General features: G+C 31.5%; 1 protein-coding gene across 2 annotated transcripts in view; it reads left to right on the forward strand.

Moving 5' to 3' along the window:
• Nucleotides 1–26,198, forward strand: part of LOC143922520 (adenylate cyclase type 6) — a 335,909-nt gene that overhangs the window by 179,224 nt on the left and 130,487 nt on the right. Inside the window, exons 2-4 of one of the 2 annotated variants that reach the window (XM_077445785.1) lie at nt 9,407–9,479; nt 9,562–9,920; nt 25,026–25,265. In XM_077445785.1, coding sequence (XP_077301911.1) covers nt 9,816–9,920; nt 25,026–25,265 — 345 coding nt within the window. In that variant the 5' untranslated portion in view covers nt 9,407–9,479; nt 9,562–9,815. Of the gene's footprint in view, nt 1–9,406; nt 9,480–9,555; nt 9,921–25,025; nt 25,266–26,198 lie in introns of both variants that reach the window. The other variant, XM_077445784.1, reaches the window with a different exon arrangement.

Raw genomic sequence — 26,198 nt, forward strand, 5'->3', positions numbered from 1 at the left:
TCGCGCTTCTTTGAGGTCAGCCAGGGAAAACTTCACGAAGTACTGTATTTATGTATGTATATGTATTGGAAAATTTCGACTGTCGCAATTTTCTTTGAAAATTGCCTCAGTGTCCATATTTTGTTTCGTATTTATTTTATATCTTTAAACAGAGACTCAATGAACGGGAAATTAAAATTATAATCACACAAAATTACCGAAAAGTATAGTTAATACATACATATTTTATTTATTTTTTTATATTGGGGGACCGAAAAGTAATCAAAAATTTTTTTCCCAAATTCCCTGTCTGCAATTTTCCTGTGTGACGAAGATGATCTTGAACTATATAGACCAAGGACAGCCAATCTTCAACGATAATTCCTCGATGGTTTCACGAGGATCTGATTCCACCATTGACGTCAGGATATCATCATCTAATTTTTGGCCTCTTCTTTTAGTGCAATCTTTTTGATGTCTCTATTCCTATTTATAAATTTTTTATACCACTGATAACACTTAAGTTTCAGAATATCCTCTAAGAATCGTTGATTGTTTTCACTGCTTCGTTTTCTTTCATTACTTGGTCTAACATAAACAGCATAAACTGACGCAAGTGCCCTTCCTCTATTATTGGTCTCAAAATCCTTCCTCAGGTAGAAATTCTTCTTTTTTAACAGAAACAAATTTACAACAATAACATCAACATAATAACAAAACTTAAGTGTTTACTGGACCGTATCTCGACACAAACTGACTGCGAAAGAGCTCGTTGAAAAATTTTGATTACATTTTTGGTCCCCCTAATATTTATTTTTACATATGTACCACTTTTTAGCTTCACTTACGATTACAATTCAGGAAAAAATTTGCCTCTTATTCGATCGTTTTCATATTTTGCCATATTGCTCATTTTGGTCATCAATATACCTAAGTAAATGTATCCTCCGCCATTACGATGGAGAAAAAATAGAGAGTCATAGAGACGCATTCAAATACATGTAGGATTCAATTCGCGAAAGGAAATGCGAATTGAATCCTACCTAAAGGTGGTCTATAAGACTCTTTTTGTTTTTTAGTTGAAATAAAACTATTTCAAATAACGTACGAAGTAACAATATATGAAGTTTTGTGATGATGCGAAAGTTCGAATTTGAGATTTTGACTGGTTCGAATTCGAAATCGATCACTGATCACGTTTTCATGATTTTGAAAAAATGTGTGCGTGTGTGGGTGTGTGTGCCTGTGAATTTTGGGGATTTTCAAACACTGTTAGTCCTATCGAACTAAAACCTAGTATCTGTAGCTCAAATTTTTATAGATACGATGTAAATATTTAAAAAAATTTAAGTTGACTGGAAATAGTACATCCCCTTAAAGGTGTCCAATTTTTTAAGATTTGATTTCAATTTTCTCCCAAACCTCTAACCAAATTAGACTGAAAACTTTTTACATGTAAAAGAAATTATACCTATAAATTTCATACCATAATATTTTAACCTCATCCGGAAGTAGTACATTTACTCTAGAGAATCGAGGTTTCTATGTTTTTCTCAGAAACCTATTTTATTTTGTGGAACTGAAATTTCATATCTAGAAGCTTTAAGCTTAATAACAAGCTATAAATAAAATATGGTGAGCATCCAAAGTGGGTTTATGGGTCCTCTCAGAAAAGTCAAAAATTACTTGAACGTATCAAGCTGAAAATTTATATTTTTATTCTTTGTGGACTAACCTAGATTTCATAAGGTTTTGGTCAGAATTCGTAAACCGGAAGTAGTAATAATAATAATAGTGTTTTTAAAACAATATTTCATTATTTTATTTTGACCTTTTTAATTATTTATATCTTCTTGATATTTAATGTGTACAATATTTATAGTGATTTAAAAAAAAATATTTAAACAAAATCCGACAACCGGAAGTAGAACTTTTGTCTTATGGAAATTTCCCTACATTTGCGCTCAATATGTTTCGAAAATGCTCTCATAGCCGATAGTGTATGTATGTATGTTTAATTATCAAATTAATCTTATATCCCTCAAATACATAGATAAATTCGTGCGTTGGTCTAAATCTCGTTTGGTCGCCGTTACCAAATAATAATTTTTTATACACGCAAATCCTATTTATTTTATAGCATGAATACATTTTCAGACGCTCAATATACTTATTAGAAACATTAATTGCTATGTACGACGAAAATAGATCAAAAAAATGTAACACAGGGGTGTGACGTATACTGGTGGTAGTTTACATTTGTAATTAGCATGGTAGAATGATTAAGTTGGAGATTAATACGGGAAGAATTATGTACAGTACACGTTCTGATTAGCATAATTTGAAGTTAACCAGATCGTGTAATGTCTAAGAGTGTAAAATCGGGAGACTAAAATGTTGAAATTAAAATATGTGTGTAGGTATTTGATATGGGTTTTTAAATGCTTTTTATTATTACTAAATTATGTCCATGTCACAATACATGTTATATCCATTTTAATAGCTGCTAATCTATTGACGATAGTACTATATTATTCTAATGTTATTATACAGCATAATATGAAAAAGTGCTCAAAAAGCTATTTACAATTCTTATAATATACGTTGTATGGACGCAAATAATAATGATAATTGATTTCAAAATATCAAAACGTTGTGTGTTCGAGCTAATTGGTTGTGTATTTGATCTGAATAAAGAAAAAAATTCTCTATATCATTTTTATTTATAGAATAATAATATGTGGAGTTGAGCAGTCTGAATAAACATATTTAATAAGGGCTCAAGTGGACTTTAACCGAGCCAGAATCACTCTTACGTATGTATGTATATATTATATGTATTTCCTCGATCAAAGAAAGTCCATATTACTATATGGCAGCTTTTATTTATAAATATGTACAGCCTTGATTTTTGTTTTGTTTAACTTTAGACATCCTATTTGAGGATATAATCCGATTTTCCGATATATGTATGGTCGAAACTATCGCTAATATAGAAGTGATTTTACTGATTGTGACCCTGTGAGTGTCTGGCAAATTTGTCCCTTTAAATTCGACCTTATTGACTTAGTGTCGAGTAGATAGATAGTCGAGGACAGATTAGCCCTTAGATAAGTTTTAAGGGTAGTGACTTCTGCGGTCCTATTCAAACAGACGATGAGGGTGATTCGTCTCAGGTGAAGCCTAAGCTTTTGAAAAGCATTATCTAATTGCATTTATAGTCGGAAAATACGTATGTATGTACATATATGTATTAAGTTTACGCATTTTGCTTTCAGTTCAACTTTTCAACTATTCCATTTACCTACATATGTACATACACACATGTACTATTTGAAAAAGCGAACATTCAATGGCGGACTTAAATTATAATTATTTTATATATTTTCCATGTAATAAAGTTCTCTTTGGAAAAGTTTGCATTGAGGATCTATTAAACCTACCTGGTTAAAAAAAATCGTTTATTTTATCTAGGTAAGCCGGTTACAAAATACATATGTACATCTCCGAATCTCGAACCAATCGATATTTTTTATTACCAGATTCGTGTTCACTGGGCATATATCTATAAGAAAAGTCATATCTCGTCTCTGAGCCAAAAAAAGTCGTCATTTGTCGAATAGTGTAATTTTTCGTAACAAAACGTACAACGCGACACCTATGAAAAGTCAACAAATTATGTGGGTGGCATTTTATAAGATTCAACAAATTCGAGGTGCTTCAACTAACTCGAATTTGCGAAAAACTGAGAGGAACGATTTATTGGATTCGTCACAATAATTATGCTAGAACAATCGGAAAATTCTAATACGAGACAGTCGATCTGTGTGCTTTTAAATAACCGCAATACCTCGACAGCAGTGAATTTAGCCGGGACTTGAATCTATGTATGACCCACATACATATATACCGGTATGCAATAGCTCTATCGATGCACTACGCTGTGGCAATATACAAATAAAACTGAGTATACCTTTATTACAAAAACTGGCCGCTTTACTCGAATGCTTTGAACATTTATTTTATTTATGAACCATTTATTATAATAAGCATTAAACGTAACTGACCAATTAAAAACAGGCCTATATTTTATTAATATATTTTTTTTTTGTTTCAGATTCGACGCGAGCTTTCGGCCGTGTGTGGACATGTTTTTGATGAAAATTTGAATCAATTAGACGTGTGAAAATAATGATTATTTGAAGTGACGCAACGACTCAACTATTTCACAAAAATATAATTATTTTGCTTATTCCGAATAGAAATATTCGCTGTAAATTGATTAGTCAAATTTGATTATATAATAAGATCAATCAAAGGCTTTGTTTATGTACATATACATACATACATGTATGTATGTATTATGAAAACTCGTTTGTTGGGCGAAAATTTTTATTGAATTATTTATTTGAGGATGTTTCTTCTTGTTTAATATTATTTTACGCAACATAATAAATCCCTTATTCTAATTCTGTTTTCGTTCGCCTCCGTGAGGATTTGATTCTTTTATTCCGTGCAAATTCATCTAGATCGTTTTTTTTTTCGGTTTTCTTTATTTGGTCAGATGAACAAAATTGCCGCAATTCAGTTGAATTAATAAATCGTCTTAAAACATAACGGGCGAGATTAGTGCTCTTAAATTTTTAATTAAGTCTACGCATTACGACAAAGAAGAGTGTTTGCATTAAATGTACATATACGTATATTATAGATGAAATGTCTTAAAACGTAAATTCTTCGATCGTTTTATACAAAAATGATTGAATTGGACGTTAATTAATTTATCGGCACGTTCGTTTGAAACCCAAATCTTCGTTAATAATAAATAGAGAATCGTATGAAAATCTATCTCATCTTAATTTGAATCGTTTCGAAAGATGTCTAATGGTTTAATCGTGACTTCACAATCTCTATTTCATCACTTAAATTAAGATCGTTCGAGATTTTTTTCAAACAAAAAGTACAGGCAGCTTATGAACTTTAAAGACTTTAAACTTTTATATCCATGCAAGAGCTTACGGGAGTTAACTTTAGCAATTTTATTTTCATTAGCATGTGAAAGTCAAATTTATTATACCAGCTAATTTCAAAGAAAATCGTCCCAACTGAAAAGCAGTTGAAATTCATCCACCTATTATATGTGTAATTTAAGAGCGATCAATTTAAGCAGATGTTTTTCTATAATTTTGTTTCCAACATTAGCTTAACCCTTTGAATGGCGCAATTTTAAATTGAATTATGTATAAATGAAACGGGAAGCTATATTAAAAATGTATTAATAGTTAAAGATGTAAATGTCAAATTAATTATGCACACCTCATAATATCTACTTAAGATATTTTAAAAGGAAAGTTCTTTTGCATGAGTTCAAATCAGAAATCCTCCTCTTTTGATGGCAGGTTTCACTCTCTTCCCTTTCCGTCCCCTGACAGATCGATTCATTTTTTTCTTCACACCATTCTTTCATCGACCTTTCCCATTCCAAGGTTTTTCCACCCCCGTAGATGGGTTCTACTTCGCACATTTACCCCTCGGTGGTCTTTTACTTCAGATGCCTATTAGGAGGAGTTTATTAACCCATTCATTTCGTCCATTTCCCGGATGACATTCTAGCAGTTTAACGTGAAAATCTCTTTATATTCTTTTTCGGGCGAAAATTTCGTCGCATTTCACAAAATTGCAAATCGATTCAATCCGTCTCATTAGAATAATTATCTGTAGCATAGAATATCCAGAAATATATCCATATAGATTTAAATCATGTTATCTATCTGTATGTATGTTTGTATTATATGTATTTATGTATACATATATATATATATATATATTATATATATATATATATATGGAAAAAAAAAAATATATATATATATATATATATATATATATATATATATATATATATATATATATATATATATATATATATATATATATATATATATATATATATATATATATATATATATATATATATATATATATATATATATATATATATATATATATATATATATATGGAAAAAAATCATCAGAGATGTAGTGATTTCTTAACCATGCTACAATGGCCTTCAACTATTCAACATTTTTATATGATTTACATATATGCGTATAGTTTTACCAAATTCTTAAAAGATTAAAATTTATTTATTTAAAAATAAAATTGATTGTCATTTTAAAATGCATTATCAAATCAGTGAATGCTAAATACCAGGGCTGTGCAATCAGTTCAAAATTTACCGATTCAGATTGACTTTATCTTATAATTCGACTACAACTTCGACTTGGACTCCAACTATTTAATTAGTAACGATTGTATAAGTAATAAAAATAAAAAAAGTTGTGTATTTGACCACAACACATCAAAATACGTGCAATTCAACGATTTTATTATAATGTTATTTCAATTAATGATTTTTATAAAGAAATTATAAAGAAATGACATGTTAATTTATTAGTGCACTCAATTCAATAAATTTGCAGACTTAGAATTGACACATACGGTACTAAAGAAAATAATAAATAGGAGTCGGAGTCGGTTGATTTTTTATACCGTGGGATATTATAAATTTTCTGTTTTAAATTGTAAGCCGTAGACTGTTATAGAAGCCTCACATAGAACTCATCTGTATAGAGTTTTTTATTCATATACATATGTATATATGTATACTTCTTATAACGCGCTATATCTATTCTTGACGAAACCAGAAAAAAAATCGTGCCATAGTGATGATGTACATATGTATGTATGTAATCACTACATAAATCATCCATCTACATTTTCACGTCCTTTTACAATTCTCACGCCTTTTTGCAGAACCGATATCAGATATTTTTACACGAACCCTTTATCGATTAAATTCGATTCGATTCAATGTGCCAGATTAGAATTCTATAAAATTTTAACTCTATCGGAATCTATTTACGGCAGTCAATCATTCAGTAAGCCTTGGCATATATGTACATACATACATACATATAAATTATGAACAAACGAAATCCGTAACTGACTTTAAAATATAACACCCGCAATTTCATTTAACATATTTCCAGTCGATTCTAAATCTCCATTGTCGCTTTTCAGACGTTTCATTCGGTCTAGGTCACGCGTAATTGCCTCAAGTGTTCTTATTGAATGTTCTATGTATATATATATATATATATATATATATATATATATATATATATACACACATGATTATTGCAAAGATATGGGTTGTAGCAAATTCGATGGTACGCGCACTTTCTCGAATTAATATTTGCTCAGTCGTCGTTCTGACTTGGATGCGTAAACATGTGAGGGTTGAATACCCCTGGCCGCGACTCGCCCTCACTCGTTACGCGCCTGCCAAATTGTTTTTCGATCAATAATTAATATGTGACTGTCGGGGGGTGGGTGGGACGGAGTTTTACTAGAACACACGTACGAACGAGATGGTGAATCTTAGGAAACTTGTAATGTGTAATCGACGCGCCACTTTCCATCGTTTCGTTCCAACTCTAACACAATTACATATATTATACTAGTGGTTTTACCCGGCTTCGATAGGTATTTGTAATATAAACAGCTTAAGCGTGTCTAATCTAATAGTAAACATTCATTTGTCTTTTTATTAAATTTATTTGGGTCGAAAAGAATAGCAACGATATCTTTGATTTGTTTTCGATGCTCCCAACCAAACCTTACATATATACATGTAAGGTTTACCTTACATATTTACATACAAAATGTCTTTTTAAAAATTATATATTAGATTTCATTTCACGAATGCTTGCGATGAAGGTCTATTTATACTATCCAGCACTGCACGTTAAAAACTCGGTACAGCACTGTATGGAAAAGACGTCTTCTACTTATACTGCTTGCGTCGTATCGTTAAGTCAATATTGTCACAATATGACGTTCCCTAAAATACTCATATGCTCATGCATGATAGCAATTTCGTTAGTACGGGTGCATTCGCCTCTATGACGTCAACTCATGTGTGCATATTTCCGCAGTGGCCAAAAAACCAGTCCTGCTTGATAAGTTTTGGTGACATGTACTGTTGTATAGCATGAATAGTTCGTGACGATTACTGCTGTTATGCATACATCACGTAAATATTACGTAACATATGAATGTGTCCATATAGAATGTACGAAAGTATAGTTTTCGTGCTGCTGTTTACGTGCAGTTGCAAGTCTGTGCCGTGCTAGTATAAATTAATATAAAAAAGGAAGAAAAGAAATTATGAAAAGATGATACGGGATATATGTATGTATGTATGTATGTACATATGAATTGTTCGGTCAATTTTTCTTACGTCTTTTTTACGTATAAACCGATCTCGCGCGTTATAGTACCTATGAGATTGACTGTATTTTGAGATTCACTTATGTAAGTTTTCGACCAATTAGAATCGAGATTTATGCTAAGGACACATTCAAGACTGCGGCACGGGACGCGTACGTAGACTCTAGTGGGTGTATATATCTAAAAAATAACATGTCCCACATAACTCTGTGCGTTTTTACCTAATGGAATACAACAGTTTACCTAATGAATATACTAATGAAATTAAATATAAGAAAATACTTTCGTTTTTTTTTCGGTGTTGATGCTGTTAACCCTTTGAGTGCCGACGTCTTTTCTGTTGAAAGCCCATCACGCTGAAAATTTCGCCAACATTTACAACTAGAATTATTTAAAAATCCAATAGAAAGCAATTACAAAAATTGAAGCTAATCCAAACAAACCCTAGATAACTACCGCCGAGGATTTCAAGTTTTGTAAAGGTGTGCTTAGACTCTCAAATATATCTTGCAACAATATAAAATAAACCAAAGAAGTCTATTAATGAATATATTTTTCCAAAACGAGTTCGATCTTCTACATTGTTATTAAAATGTAATGTTCACAATCTAAATTCCAAGCCACAATCTAAAATACTCCACAGTTAAGGATTTCCATCGATAAATTCTGTTATGGTTATAAATTCAGAAATTCCGGTGTAAACCAGTCTTTATAAACATTGACACGGATTACACGACCCATGTTCGATGCATTTTTTTTTCAATGCTATCTGGAAAGTCTTAGCGGGTAGTATTCTTGTTTATATTTCACATACTCAAAAAACAACGCCTGTCGGCGTATTCCAGAGTCATGAAATTGTTGGCAAAACGCCGATCGGCGTTGGTCAGCATTCAAAGGGTTAGCATCATCAACAGTTTAAAAAATCGTACAGGGATGAGTCTTGAAGAAGAATAAGCCTATTAAAGTTTTTTAGTTGATAATATTATTCACTATTTAAATCTTAGTATGAATCTGAGCTAATACAAACATTGTGTGTTAGTGAAACGTGTTAAATTCAAATGTCGTTCTGTATTATGAACGCAAGCTGCTTTTGTCCTTCAATAAATAGATATTTTTTTCACGTTATTACAGAACAAAGAAGATAACGCTTAAATCCAACCAAGTGTGTGATTGAATGAGCATTTCTGTGCTCAATAACAGTGAAGTTTGTTATTATTATTAAAAAAAAAACTGTTTATTATTTTCGACATTTACCTTTATTTTTTTTTATTTTTTTTGAGACTCAGTGCCCGAATTAACGCCAGGTAAAATGAAAGACTGGATATGTGGGGTTGACAGGCGACATCTTGAGCGACAAGATGTGAACTGAAGCGCACGAGATGATGACTGAAGCAGTGGCACTACCTACGGGCAACCAATGTGATATTAAGCGAAATTATTACAACGCGTAAATTAGATAAATTACGACTTAATTATTATTTTCCTATCGACTGAATTAAAGTGGAAAATGATACGTTAGTTTGATTAAATTGCCGCCGACATGTCGCAAGGAAACATAATCAGGTCGAACAGCTCGGACAGCCCCACCAGACGCAGAGACTGGAAGACCAGGCTCAGCCTCAGAGGAAGCGGGAGACAAAACACGGTAAGTAATTATGCAATTAAATATAAATATATTAAAAACATTTTATACTCATACTGCGTCCTAAAAGCATACAAAGGGGGGGGGGGGACGATGAGAGCAATCGCCTCCTCTCCCATAGCAGGATTTGAAAATTGCCACATTTTCGAAATTCTTGGTCTCTTTCGCCAAACACAAATAACGATATGGATCGGTTACCCATGTGAATAGAAGTTCGGGAAAACCCGCAGTTTAAAAGTGTAAAACTAGCCTTGTAAAAAAGCAGGTACACATACCCTATGCTGCCAGGAACCGAGAATTAACAGTGACGTGATATCGTCAACCTTTCCCAATACATTTTAGCAATAAACTCGGGGAAACTTTTATGTAAGGTTGCGTTTTGACTAAATTGAGATATTAATAGTTTTGTTTTAAAATTAAAATATAACCAGATAATTTTTTTTGAAAAAAAGTACGTACAAAAGACTTTAATCTCAAACAACGTATCAATTCCTTTCCAAAGCACTCGTTAAAATGTCAGCGACATAAATGAAAATTCAAAGGAAATTACAATTGAAAGACAGTTAACTTAAATACGATTATGAAGATTGTCATTTTTATAATTTACTAGTTTTGTGCCCGTTGATTTCAATGGGTGGCTTCGGAAAGGAATTGTTACACGAATTAAAATAAAGTTAAATGTTATATATGTATATATATATATATATATATATATATATATATATATATATATATATATATACATATATACCCGGCAAGACTTGAGATATAACATTATAACTCGAAAATGGGGAGGGAAAGCCAATTTTGCAGGAAACGTTTCAATGAAAATCAGAAAAATTTGCAAACTCTGATAGGAAACAACCGACCTGGTCACAAACCAAGGTCTGGCCAGCAGCAACCAGTGTGACTCGAACTCATAACTACTCTGACCATTGAAAATAACTTATTTCGAGTATTATATACATATTTATATGTAGAGCTGCTGGACAGACTTTGATATTTGTGACTCGAAGTCGATCGTAATTGTTGAAACGGTTCCTCATGAAATTGGCTAAAAAAACCACCGTACCCACTATGTCACCACTATTTGAATATTATCAAAATTTATATATAGAAAAAATTATGTACTAGTTTATTATCATAGATTTCACTCAGGAGCAATCCTAAAAATGGCATCTTGGGAAAATATAAAATCGGGTCCATCGCTAATGCCAACTTTCATAAGTAATAAATAATAATAATATGACATATGTATGTACATATGTACACACATATGAAGAGTTTTTTTCATCTCACAAAAGCTTATTAACTAATCCTAATGGAAAGATATTAAATCTATAGTAAATAAGTGCGTACATTGCAATTGTATTTGTGATAAATATTTATAAATTATATTTATAAATATTTATCTACCTACATACATATGTATGTCTGTTAGTTATATGTATTATTGTCAATCCGATGTAGCGTTAGACTCGCGAGAACCGTGCATGCTGTCGCATTCATGCAATGAGTTGTAACATTCTAAGGACGTAAAATAATTTCTTTATTTTTTTTTAATTATTTCTTTTAAATATCTAAAAATACGAAACACGAACTCAAAACTAACAAAAAATAAAAGTAAAATTCTATCGACCACTATACGCACGAACAATGTTTTATTTCTTGACAAAAATGCAATACAAAACTGAAACGAAATATAATTGGCCATCGCGGATTGAGTAGGGGGTGAATGCGATAACGTGTACAGTTTACGTAAATCTCACGCTAGATCGGTTCGTCTCTAATGTATACGTTCGACTATAATGGAGAAGGAAAGATGAAAACTTATTTAAATAGAATTTATTGGATGTTTTGACATCCATTTGTATAATAGTATTTTTATAATTTGAACAATATTATATTTAAAAACAATAGCTTTTCTATGCACTGTATGTATGTATGTATGTATGTATATATTTACAGTTACAGATATTTCAATTTAAAATTTAGATTTTAATTATGATTTTAAGTGGTATTTTCCGTCGTTTTGTGGAAATAAATTGTAAGCAAAGTCTCGGGTAGACACAAAACAAGATAGGAATATTGTTGAATAGAATTTAAACAGCCCTTAATAGTGCAATATTTTCATTCTTTTTCAAACGTTTAAGAAATTAAATTTAACTTTATTGCGAGAAACGAATTAACATTCTTTGGAAGTAATAGTAGACATTCAAGACTAATTGTCTGAATTTACGATCGCTGAATGACCCGTTGTAAATATTATACAGGAAGACGCAAATGTATTTATCACATTGCAAACCATTTGGGGGAAATTACGAGTCTGACAAAAATATAAATTTTAGATGAATTTTACATTCATAACACGTTTCACATTTTATTAAATTTGAACTAAACTGTAATCAAATTGATATATACGTATGTATATTACGAATATATTATTGTCGACTTTTCGACAAGCTTTATTAAATCATTTAAGAGTGTCTCGTGCCAAATTGACATTTCCACCGGACCGAAATGATTAGTTTCTTAATTAATCATAGTGATTGTAGTCAATCAAACAAATTGATGAAAATTACCTTTAGGATATCCTCCTCAGAATATGCTTTTCTTTCAACACTATTATATACGTTCGTTATATGTACAATGTGCAAACATTATACAATAGAGTTTTAACACTTCTCTGCTTTTGCGTGTCGTTTTTGTGCACTGCATCATTTTTCATCGCTCTTCCGGATTATCTCGGGTTCCGGATTATGCTGGTTTATTTTTATCGAGTTTTGATTGATTAATAACAATTTCAATATAATATGTCACACGCGCATTGGAGAGTTATTTATGTACGTAAAAAAGACATCTGTCAATGTAAACAAATTAATCGACGCCTCTCATTTCATATTTCAACACATGTTTCAAAATATTGCGCACAAGTTTACAATAAAAAATGTATAGACCAAACATTTTTCTCGGTGCATTCTTTGTATGAGCCGCAATGTTTATGTTCGTTTAAAAAATCCAAACATTTAATACGGCACAAAATCAATGGCGGAAATATTTCATTTCACAATTCAAATATGTAAATTCAAAACGTGCAAATTTATTTCATCGTTAAGTTTTATAATATAAAAAGGCAAAGCGGATGCTTATTATTTTAGAAGTGTGAATAGAAAAACAACGACCCGATAAACAGGCTATTTAAATTTCACGATCGGTCGTCATGCCACATCCCTATACATAACGATACTCCTGGTATTCTAAAATTTTTACTTTATCTATGTACGTAGTAACAACAGATGAAGTTTTTTGATCATGTGAAAATTCGAACTCGATATTTTGACTGATTTGAACTCAGAATCGACTACTGATCACGTTTTCATGATCTATAAAAAATGTGTGTGTGTCAGTGTATTTTGGCGATTTTTTGAACACCGTTATTCCTATCGAACTGAAACATAGTATCAGTTACTGAAATTCTTATCGACACAACGTAAATTTTGTTCAAATTTTTAAGTTGACCGGAAATGTTACCTCCCCTTATAGGTGTCCTCTTTTTTTAAGTTTTTGAATTATATTATCTCCAACCCGCTGGCTGAATCGGACTGATTTTTTTTATATGTGAAAGAAATAATAATCTTTATAATCTTATATTTTTGAAATATTTTTATCTAAACCAGAAGAAGTACTTTTTTACTCTAGACTCTAGTCTAGGATAATGATTTATTAGAAGATATATTATTTTGCAAACCCAATCTTGGGAAGACCACATTCATTGAAATTTTTAATTTAATAGACAGTATTTTTGAAGAAAACGACATAAAGTGGAATAATTGCGTTGGACTGTGGACCGACTAGGGTTTCTGATTTCCCGGACTTTTTCAATACCCGGGACACGGGACGGAGCCCGGGATCGTTCCCGGGATTCCCGGGATCTCGGGACTCCCGGGATCCCGGGACACATGTAAAAAAATTTTTTTTTCAATTTAATATATTTTTTATTAATAAAAAATATATTTATTTATTTACAAAACAATACGTAATATATCTATTAACACGAAAAAATGTAATTATGATAGTAAACTTATTTAAAGTAGCTTCTTAAGAATACTAATATTTTTAAATGAGAATCCGAAAGTCTAATTCTAGATTTGGTACAAAAATTTCTAGCAATGGAAAAAACTCTTTTAGTTTCGGTCAAAGTTGGTTTTATTGTTAAAAGGGACGAAAACAATTTTTTAAATTATCGGTTTTTTCTCCGGTCCACATGTATATTTTAATTTATTTTTCGAGTCGAGGTCGTTAATAAGTCGAGGCTAATTTTTATTTACGTTATTTTGTATATTCGTCTTTGATAACTCCTTATTTAATTCTTTATTCATCGTCAAACACACAATTGTTTGATCTTCATCCGAATCTAAAAGAGTTTCTTCCATTGTGGAATCGTCAATACAAGAAGGATATACTCGCTTCATAATAGTTTTACTGTAGGATATACATTCGCTTTTATTACAACATTTAAAGAATGTTTTGTTCGGTATAAAATCAGAATTATTTATAATTTATGTTAAAAAAATCAGTTTTAGGCTTCTTCTTTTTTCTATTTTAATTTTTGAGAATATTTTACAGTTCTTTATGTATTTGATTTTATTATGTCCCTTCGTGCAGTCGTAAAAATTTTTTTTAATTCAATTCCCGGGATTAGAGATAAAAATTCCCGGGACACGGGACAACAAAAATTCCGTGAATTCCCGGGAACGTCTGTCCCGGGTCGACCCGGGTCATAATCCCTAGTGCCGACGGAGCTCACTCAATGTCCGGACACAAAGCAGGTCTTAAAGCATTGCTCAAAAAGAAAGCACCACATGCTATCTGGACGCACTGTATGATTCTCAGAGCAGTTCTATTGTCAAAAAATATGAACGAGGAACTGAACAGCATTTTTACAAAAGTTATAAAAATTATAAACTACATTAAGAATAGTCCTTTGAGAGCAAATCTGTTTACAAAGCTGTGTGCTGATATGGAAGCCAATTACATCTCACTTTTGTATTATTGTGAAGTTCGCTGGCTATCTCGTGCAAAAATGATTCTAAAGGGTGTTTGAACTCAAAGAAGAAATAGCAACCTTTCTCGAAGAAAACCAACTTGAAGAGGCACATTTGTGGACGAACGATAATTTTATTGTTAAACTTGCCTATTTGGTTGAAATTTTTGGAAAATTTAGCGGTTTAAATAATTCAATGCAGGGATCACAAATACACCCACTTGTTCAAAAAGACAAAGTAAAAGCTTTCATTAAAAAATTGAAGTTATGGAAATCAAATTTACAAAAGAATGAGTTGGATAGGTTTTCAATTTCCAAAGATTTCTGGGCCACAGCCAATATTGAAGCAAGTAAAAATATTTTTACCGACCACTTGGATGGTTTAGTGCTGCATTTTTCCAATTATTTCAAAGACCTTGATTTCTCAAAGTTTTTGTGGATACAGAATCCATTTAACTACAATGAAGAAGACGAATTCGAGGTGACAACTATCGAAAAATAGAAATTGATGGAATTATCATGCGATAGCTCACTAAAACAAAAGTTTCAAAATGAAACCATAATTAAATTTTGGATGAATCTTAGTGGAGAGTATGAATCTTTGTATTGCAAAGAAATGCAAGTGCTGCTACCGTTGGTAACGTCTTATTTATGCGAAACGGGCTTTTCGGCACTAGCTGAAATGAAAACCAAATATCGAGCCAGGCTAATAGTCGAAAAGGAGTTACGAGTGGCACTCTCCATATTGCCCCCAAGATTTGATAAACTTTGTGCCAATAAACAACAACATCCTTCGCATTCAATTTTTATGTGTTAGATGTAATTTAATTAGTAATTTAATATAAAAATAAATATACGTGTTCGTATAAATTTATGTTATAGCAAAACCTTTTTGTTATTCTGTCTATTGTAGAGTTCAGTATTTTATTTTTAAATAAAGGTTTATTATTTAAAACGTATCTATAGTATTATATCTATTAAAAAATAAAAGTTAGGGAGGCGCGGAAAAAAAAATTTTTTTAGGGAGGCGTAGTAGCATAAAGTTTGGAAACCGCTGCTCTAGAGAATCGAGGTTTTTTATGTTTTTCTCAGAAACCTTTTGGTTTATTTTTTTTGAAATATCCATACTTGTCCACACGTTCGTCACATACATCGCGTCCGTTTATATATGTACTAGCTGAACCCGGCATACGTTGCAATGCCACAATAACGCATGCAATTCCGGTTCCCGTTCCCGTTCTCGTACCCGTTCCCGCATATGTTCTCGTATATATATCCCGTATATATATCTCGTACCCGTTCCCGTATTTGTCGGTAAAACGCAGGTAGCGAACACGTTGATCACGACGCGAAAACATTTTTTTTCACAGTAATTTTCCCGGACATGCATACAACAAATCCTGAAAGTTCCATCGTAATCGGTTCGGTGGTCTAGGAGCCTATTCGAGACACACACACAGACATTCATTTTTATATATATTATTATTCACCTGAGATTTATTTTTAATTATTTATTCAATCCAGGTTAACGTTATCTTTACACGAAAAAAAAACATTTTTAATTTATCGGTACATACCAGTATACCGATAGTAGGAAAAATCATTGACCGTTTACCGGTTTATGATGGTTGATGGTAAATTGCATCACTAATCCTATTTATTCAGTCAACCTAGTTATTCCATCACATATTCTGTAATATAATTTATGATACCTCAAACATGGTGATAGGTTAGAAATGTACGGTCAATACGTAAGGTAGAAACGTTGGATCCATGCGGGGTAAAATTGACATGTGGAATTTCTCGTTTGTTGTTGTTGTTCCGAGCATGATGTGAACTCAACTTACGTAACGTAAACCCGATAACCGCAACCGCTGTTGGGTTTTAGTTCATGGTTTATATTCGCACCGGGATGGGGAAATGGTAGATGAGGTTTCTATGGAGTAATTTACACGTGTTTAATGCGCCGACAAAAGCCCAAATGAAACGCTCGTTGTGTATTATTGGTGAATTTAACACGCTTCGATGGTATGCGATAATACTAAATACCAGAGTCGAATTGCGCCTACATACATATGTACATATGTACCTACATACACACTTTTATTACATTATACGTATGTATTACATACATATATGTTTGTTCATACTACATATATTAATACTTGACTGATGTATTTTTTACTTTATCTATACAGTTTTTACACTTCAAATTCGTCATTTTACAAATCGAATTCGTCGTTTTACAAATCAAATTCGTCAGTTTACAAATCCCCCCCCCCCCTCCGTCAATGAAAAAGTCAGTATCAATGCTAATTTATTTTAGCCAGAAAAATACAGATTCAGAAATACAGATATTAATAATACATATATCAGATTCTTTATAAATAATCAATAATCAATATTAAAAAATCAGTAATCAATAATAATTATTTAAAATATACAAAATTAATTGTATCTTAATCTCTTTTTCTTTTTCTTTTCTCGATTTTACAAATTACATCATGGATAGTCTAAAAATATTTAAAATATATTAATAATAATATAAAAATGATATAAACTTCTATTAAAATTTACTTTCAATACCACATTTTTTTTAAACACTGCTTATCAATGTGTCTTAAATCAGTGTTGACGAATTTTTTTTTTAATTTTTAAATGCTTTTTATTATTACGAAATTATGTTCACAATACATCTTATATCTATTTTAATAGCTACTGATCTACTGATCATTTTCTATTTTACAATTTAATTTAATTTGGTTAGTAATCATTGTATTATATTATTCTAATGTTAATCTACAGCATAATAGGAAAAAGAGCTCAAAAACCTATTTACAATCCTTAAGTGTTGACGAATGTTTTTGAGATCGCATACCGAAAAATCAGTGTCATATAAAAATTCCGTCTTATCGTTCTTATCAGATCTTGCTTTCTTGTTTTGCAGAGCATTTACTTGATTTAACTGTCAAAATTTTCTAGTGGATCACGTATGGGTTTGAAACTTGGATATTGAACTTCATAAAGTCTAATGCACTCATAGGAGTATTGTATGATGATGCTTGGCATAACGAGGAGATATAGGTAACGGAATACGTGGATGAGAAGTATGACAAGGGTAGTTAATATAGTGGAAAGAGAAGAGATAAAAATGGTAGTGGGGGGTGTCACGTCTAATGGCTAGAAGAATGGACGAAAGAAGTGCTGGAATGGTACCCGAATATGGTGAAAGGAAGGCTGCAATAAAGATGGTTGGATGAAATTAGAAAAATGTGAGATGGTTGAGAGTTCCGCAAAATAGATATGAATGCAAGTCTGTTCGAGAAGTGTTGTTTTAAACAACTTCTATATTCAAAATAATGACAGGAATATGAAAAAAATTACGATTTTCTGAAAAGATTTTTATAAATAAATGATCGCTATGAGCGTGACGTGACGCGCTCTGTATGGAAGTTTCTGGCAAAAAAAATTTGACTTTGAATTCTCGTTTATCAGTCATAAATAATCACAATCAAAATAATTAAACTACAATGAGGGTTTGTTTATTTTTAAATACAAAAAGCTTTTTTATCATAATTATTTCATTTTACGCTTTTTAGAGTTCCAGAATTTTGTGTTGTCATTAAATTTAGAACTAGTTCTTCAATGCGCGGTACATTTAATAATTTCACTCTGATAAAGTCACTGAAGGCTTGCCCGGTAGTTTGAGGAGTGTTGAATATGTAAATATGTACATATATTCTTGTCGATTCCCTCATTTCTAAAGATCGCGATCTGGATCTATTGGTCTTCCAATGAGGAGTGTGGACGCTCCAGAACATCTATCTCTAACACTTTCTGTGCCGAGTGACTTATGTAAGTGGTTATGATTTGGCCAAAACACGTGAATAGGGCCACGAATATCACCAATATATTTTTATATGAATATCACCAATATATATGTATATGAATATCACCAGTATACATATAGGAGTGAATTGAAAACGTACATATGTATATGTGAAAGTATATAAGCTTGTAATATGAAATTTATATGTATGAGATAGTAAATGAGAGTGAAAAATGTAACTGTTTTAACAGTTAACTATTTAGCCTGTGAGTTGTGAAGGGGCGGTAAAAAGACCCGTATTATTTATTTTATTTATTTATTTATTTAAACAGACCATTGTGGCATAACAGGAATTCCTAAAACGCCACAATGGTCAAAAAATATAACACAAAAAAGAAAAAAAACAAAATAACAATTAAACATAAACATAAATACATCCATACATACATAAAAAATAGCATTTAATAATAACAGATAAAGTAAAAATATCAAATAAAATTGGCGAGCTGTCATCGCTTCGACTAACTCAAGATTCTGATATAATTTGTAATGGGTTGATTAATGATTAAATATTTTGGGGACATTAGCATACATCAATGTTAGCAAGCTACCTGAAGAGTGGAAGTGGTTCAAAATCAGATCACAATTTTTTGACTGGCAGGAATATCACTGAACTGAACATAGTAAATGAGAGTGAAAAAATTAAATGCTTATTTAATTGTATCTTTTAGTGACGACAAACTTTTCTGGTACTGTAAACTAGATTTAATTTTTTTTTTTAATTTTCGGAGGATTTTGGGCCCCAGAATGAACATGTAAACAATTCAACTTAAAAGTAGATGTACCATTCAAGGTGCATACATATATGGTAAAGAATAAAGTAAAATAAATACAATTGTATATACTTACGAATCGATTTTACTGTTGAATAAAAATAACTGGCTTTTTCTCCAAGAACGACCTTTTGTTTCAGTTTTTTTCATATAATGAGTATGGTTTACTTTCAAAATACATTTTAAAATAAAATAAATGGGAATAAATTCTTGTTTACTTCATTAAACATCGCTTGGTTTTGTGAACGCACTTCTGATACCATAGTTTACAGTGTAGGTTGGAGCACTATGCAACGGTAAACCAATATGGTAGTTGTAAATTGAAAGCTATCAATTTTCATTCAACGATTTTAATTTTGAATGCAGCAAGTTTGAAATTGAATTATAACGTCCAATTAGCTGGCCGATTGATGTAAAACATGATGCGTTTATATATGTACGTAATATTATTATATCCCTCTTCCGTATCAATTAAAATCAACAATGAATATCATCATATATATGTATTTAATATCACTATTCTGTGTGTCTGTCTGTCTGTCTAAGATAACGCTCGCCATACTATAATAGTCGTTTCGATACATACTCGTATGTGCGTTACAGCTAAACCACTACCAGCAAAACGTATACTGTTTGCTACCAATGTTTCCTCTAGCCAAATAGACGGCGCTAAGACACTGAACGTTTACCACCATCTATTGAAAATTTATTAATTAAATTTTCTATCGGTGTTTTATATTGTTTATATGTAAGGTAGTTTTTACTATTTTTTTTAAATATTAAACAATTAAATATAAATATTAAATTAAATACATATATTTAAAATATATCGAACACAGGAACGTCACATTACTTTTATTTATTTTTTATTTAATAACCTAATATTCCAACACCCATGCGATGATATTTCATCGGGTACAACACTAGTCATATAAATATATTAGCACTATTCTGTGTGTCTGCGATAACGCTTGCCATAATATAATAGTCGTTTCGATTCGACATATGTAAGTCACAGTTAAAAAACTGCCAGCAAAATGTACGAATATAATTTATTTATTTATTTTATTCTAAACAGACCATTGTGGCATAACAGAAATTCCTAAAGCGCCACAATGGTCAAAAAATATAGCACAAAAAAAAACAAAATAACAATAATAAAATAACGAATCAAGAATAAACCTGTACATACATATGTATACTGTTTGCTACCAATATTTCATCTAAAAAATAGTTTTACGAGCATTTACCGTCGTCTTTTGACAATTAATTTAATTAATAAAATAAATTTTCTATCGGTATTTTATATTGATTATATGTAGGTAGGTAAATTTTACGTATAATAATTGAAACCCTGAAATTTTCAAAAAAAAAACAAATCCACTCGTTGAAATTTCAATGGGTACAACACTAGTCTATTTATATAATTAATAATTTAAAAAGGAAAGTATCATGAAAGAAGTATTGTGTTTTAAAATGTGCAAAGAAATAATTAGTATTTACGTTTGCCGCAGTTAAATTTTTGAACAATTAAATTTTTGAACAAGTGAGAGCATACATATGTAAAACTGGATAAGTTTATAAAAATTTTACCTTTTCCATTTTTCAGATTTTCCTTTATACAATACAACTCTTATATACATATGTACGTTAAGCTATCTGCATGTATAGGAATGTTATAAAATTCGTATGTCATTTTTCCAACGATTTGATCACACAAACTTTAGCTAGACTTATGCTCTCATTTAAAACCCGATATTAAAACTAGTAAAAAGCGTTCAAGAACGAGAAAATGCTGAGAATGTCAAGTGATGAACGCTCCACGAACAGATAGAACATGCCCGAAAGCCTGAAACTATCTCAAACACATTCCTATACACACGAATAAATGTTTGGATCCGTTTCTAATTGAATCTCCCAAAAAAATAAATGCTCGTATAAATTTTACAAGCGTTATGTTCGCCCACAAATTAGATTGCCTGAAAAGACGGATACGTTTTATTAGGTTGTTTTTCTTCCCTTTTGATTTAACTATCAGACGAAAAATGTATTTCTTCCCACGGGAGGAAAATGGAGACGAATTTTTCACATATAAAACTCAAACACGACAATAAAAATAAATTTTCGCAACGATACTTTGCATATATGTATTCGTATGTAACTCTGTACGTATGTACAATGAAGACATATCAATGGATATATGAATATAAATATATCCAATATACATTTATAATATATATATATATATATATATATATATATATATATATATATATATATATATATATATATATATATATATATATATATATATATATATATATATATATATATATATATATATATATATATATATATATATAAATGAATGTATTTTATATATATATATATATATATATATATATATATATATATATATATATATATATATATATATATATATATATATATATATATATATATATATATATATATATATATATATATATATATATATATATATATATATATATATATATATGTATATATATATATATATATAAATGAATGTATTTTATAAATATCCACTTTACGATGCAAAAATTTGATATATATTTTAAGTCATGCTACCGTAACTTAGACCTAACATATTTTGAAGGATTTATATGAAGTTTTTTTGAAGATGTTTTTCCGAGTCCAAATCCAGGCAAAGTATTTGAGATTTTTTAAAAGTATATTTTCCCATGAATGGACATTACGGGTTAAATATATTAATTTATACATTACTAGTGGTTTCACCTGGCTCGGTATTTGTAGTATAAACCGATTAAACATGGCCAATCTAATAGTAAACATTTTTGTATTATTTGAATATTCATTTTTTTTTATTAAATTGAACAATAGTTACATACATAGTTACATACAAAGTCTCCTTCAAAATTATATCTATCTATATATATAAAATTCAATGTCTGTCTGTCTGTCTGTCTGTCTGTCTCGAATAGGCTCCAAAACCAAATATCCGATTACGATGAAACTTTCAGGATTTGTTGTATGCATGTCCGGAAAGATCACTGTGAAAAAAAGGGAAAAAACCTTTTAATAATAATAATATTCGTAATTACATTTTATCGACGCGAAAGTATGAAGCGCCAGTGTAGTTAAGGAAATGTTTACGTTGGCAACCAACTTGCGCGCACGCATTGCCAACGTACAAATACATTACGTATCACTCATACCAACCTGACATTACGTACTGACACTCATACCAATCCTACATATCTATATAAATCAATGTTCGTCTGTCTGTCACATATGCGTTCCTATACTTTACTATAATTTAATTTGATGATTAAGTACTAGCTGTATTATCCGGCTTCGTTCGGTATTTTATTAAAAAAAATAATAATAAATAAATAAAAAAATATATATTTTTAAAAATTAAAAATAATTTATTTATTTTTTTTACTATTAGATATGTCATGTTTAAGCGGTTAATATTACAAATACCGAGCGAAGCCTTATTTTGAAGATTAATTTGAAACTGAAACGTATCGAGAAACGGAAACGGGAACGGGAATTGCATGCGTTATTGGACACGGTTTCGAAAAGACGTTGCTTTCTCCAACCATTATTTGAAACGCGACATAAAAGTCCGCCAACTAAAGCCATTATTTGAAACGCGACGCCTGCCAATTGAAGAAAGGAAATTCGTATTCGCGTAAGTCGCGGAAAAAACAGACGATCAACGAAAACCAACGAAAAATTAAATTTACAAAAACAAAGGAATATTTACAATACCAATTAATCAAATATTCAATTAATTATGCCACCCAAACGAAAAGCGATTGGTCAATCTACACCTGAAGCACGAAAGAAACAGACGAGCAACGGGATGCAAGACTGGGAACTGTTTTACTGCAAAGGAGTTGATGAAAATAACCGGAGTATGTGGTCTGCTCACGCATCGGAAAACCATCTTCTTTATTCGTCTAAAAACAGGAACGGAAACGGGAAAAACTGGAATGAATGGCATTGCAACGCAATAATTTCAAATGTTTTTTAGGGTAAAATAAACAAATAATTGAATAATTTCAAATGTGTTCGCTGCCTGCGTTTTTCCGACAAATGGGAACGGGAACGGGAACGGGAACGGGAACGAGAATTGCATGCGTTATTGTGGCATTGCAACGCATGCCGGGTACAGCTAGTATATATATAAAATTGAATGTTTGTTCGTCTGTCTGTCTGTCTGTCTCGTATAGACTTCTAAACCACTCAACCGATTACGATGGAACTTTTAGGATTTGTTGTATACATGTCCGGGAAGATTACTGTGAAAATAAAAACGGGAAAAAACCTCTTATTAATAATATTCGTAATTACGATTTTACCGATGCGATAGTATGAAGCGCCATTGTGTAGTCAAGGAAATGTGTTTGTTGTTAACCACGTTAACAGGTTGGTTTATGACGACACGGCATTGAGCTGTAAACATAACTTGAAACGGGAACGGGAGTGAGAACGTAACGGGAAAGTAACGGGAACGGGAACGGGAACAGAAACGGGAATTGCCTGCCTTATTCTGGCATTGCAACGCATGCCGGGTTCAGCTAGTATTAGATAAATTTACACATATTACACATATTTATTTTTTTTTTATTTTTTTTTATTTTTATTTTACATATATACCAGGAAGGCCTTACAGGTAAATCCCAATGCGCCTTCCTGGCCAATTACAAATACAAATGCAGCATTTTTTTATTTTAAGTCATTGAATTGCGAGACACTGAAAAAACTCGCAAATTAACGAGACATCTAGATAAATTTTTATTGTACATCCATCAAATTTCAAATAGTGGTGACATAGTAGGTAGGAAGGATTTTTAGCCAATTTTTTTTTCCGGGAACCGTTTCAACAATGAAATCAGAGAAAATTGGCAAACTCTGATAGGAAACGATCAACCTGGAGTCACAAATCCAGGTCTGACCAACAGCATACTCTGAAAAATTCATTTTCATTCAGGGATAGAACCCGGCACCTTCTTGACGGTAAGCAGAAGCTTAACGTCCGAGCTATGCTGCTGGCTAATTTAAAATCGTAATCAAATAGTGGGTAGGATAGTTTTACCAATTTGATGAGGAGCCGTTTCAAAAATGAAATCAGATAAATTGGCAAACTCTGATAGGAAACGATTGACTTGGAGTCACAAATATCCAGGTCTGACCAGCAGCACTACACATATACTCCGAAAAATTCTTTACAATCGAGGTAAGCTCATGGGATCGAGCCCGGCACCTCTCGGTGTTAGGCAGAAGCTTATCATCAATACTCGAGTTAATAAACTGCAATTAGTTTTCACCCCGCTTCTATTTATAAAAGTTTGCATATTAATATTATTTTTACTTTGTTTTATCCACAGGATGTGAAGATAAGCCGTTCTACCAGACGTAGTTCTTCAATGCGAAACAGCGTCGTATCCAGCCAAGTGGCCATGGAGATGACTCCGAGATTCGATGTCTCCAGTGCTTCGACTCCAGCTGGCGACAGGACACCCGTTAATTCGGCAGCTTCTGGCACACCCACCGATCAAACACCGAGAAAATCCAACTGGGAAGTCATAGAGCACTTCAACAAGCCTCAAAAGCCATCACAGCCCACGGTGAGATTCATAACATACATATTTCATTATTTTATCTTACATACATACATAATGTAAGAAACATCATATAAAGGCACATTTTTACTTTATCTATGTACGTAGTAACAATAGATGAAGTTTTGTGATCATGTGAAAATTTTAACTCGATATTTTGACTGATTCGAACTCAGAGTCGATCACTGATCACGTTTTCATGATCTAGAAAATGTGTGTGTGTGTGTCTGTGTGCCTGTGAATTTTGGGGATTTTGTGAACACTGTAAATCCTATCGAACTGAAACTTAGTATCGGTATCTGAAATTCGTACAAAAGTAGTCCGTCAATGTAAACAAATTAATCGACAAATTAATTTTTCTATAATTTATTTAGCATTCAAACATGTATTTAGCATTCATTCCCCGATTTCCATAATTTTATATTTTACATACGTATGTACATATTGTACGTATGATGAGTGTTATTTCACCATTAAAATAACTTGATCGTTTCTGGTAAAAAAATATATATTACACTCAACAGAAGCGAATTTAAAACGATATCGTATCGACTAGATACGTTTTGTCAGTAATAACCATTTTCCCACGCCAGATTTTTCCAACGCTGACATCACACCATTTGTGCGACAAGTATAAGCTGTCAAACTCTAGAGTTTCCTTTCGTTTATCTGTGACTTCTCAGATTTAATGGTGGCTAACGAGACCATTCAAAGACTATCCAACGTTGTGTCGAATGCGACAACCCTTCATTTTCTAGACACATCTCTGGGAAGAACTCCATATTGAAATAATAGCATTATCTATTCAAATGTCACATCACATTGCTAGGACCATTATTTGTAATATAAAACGTATAAGAGTAGTGATAACAATATATAGGATAACAATATTAACTACAACATGTATGTATAGGTATACATTTATAACAGATATCACGG

The sequence above is a fragment of the Arctopsyche grandis genome, chromosome 2 (assembly GCF_051622035.1).
Source record: "Arctopsyche grandis isolate Sample6627 chromosome 2, ASM5162203v2, whole genome shotgun sequence".
In the NCBI taxonomy this organism is placed as follows: Eukaryota; Metazoa; Arthropoda; class Insecta; order Trichoptera; family Hydropsychidae; genus Arctopsyche; species Arctopsyche grandis.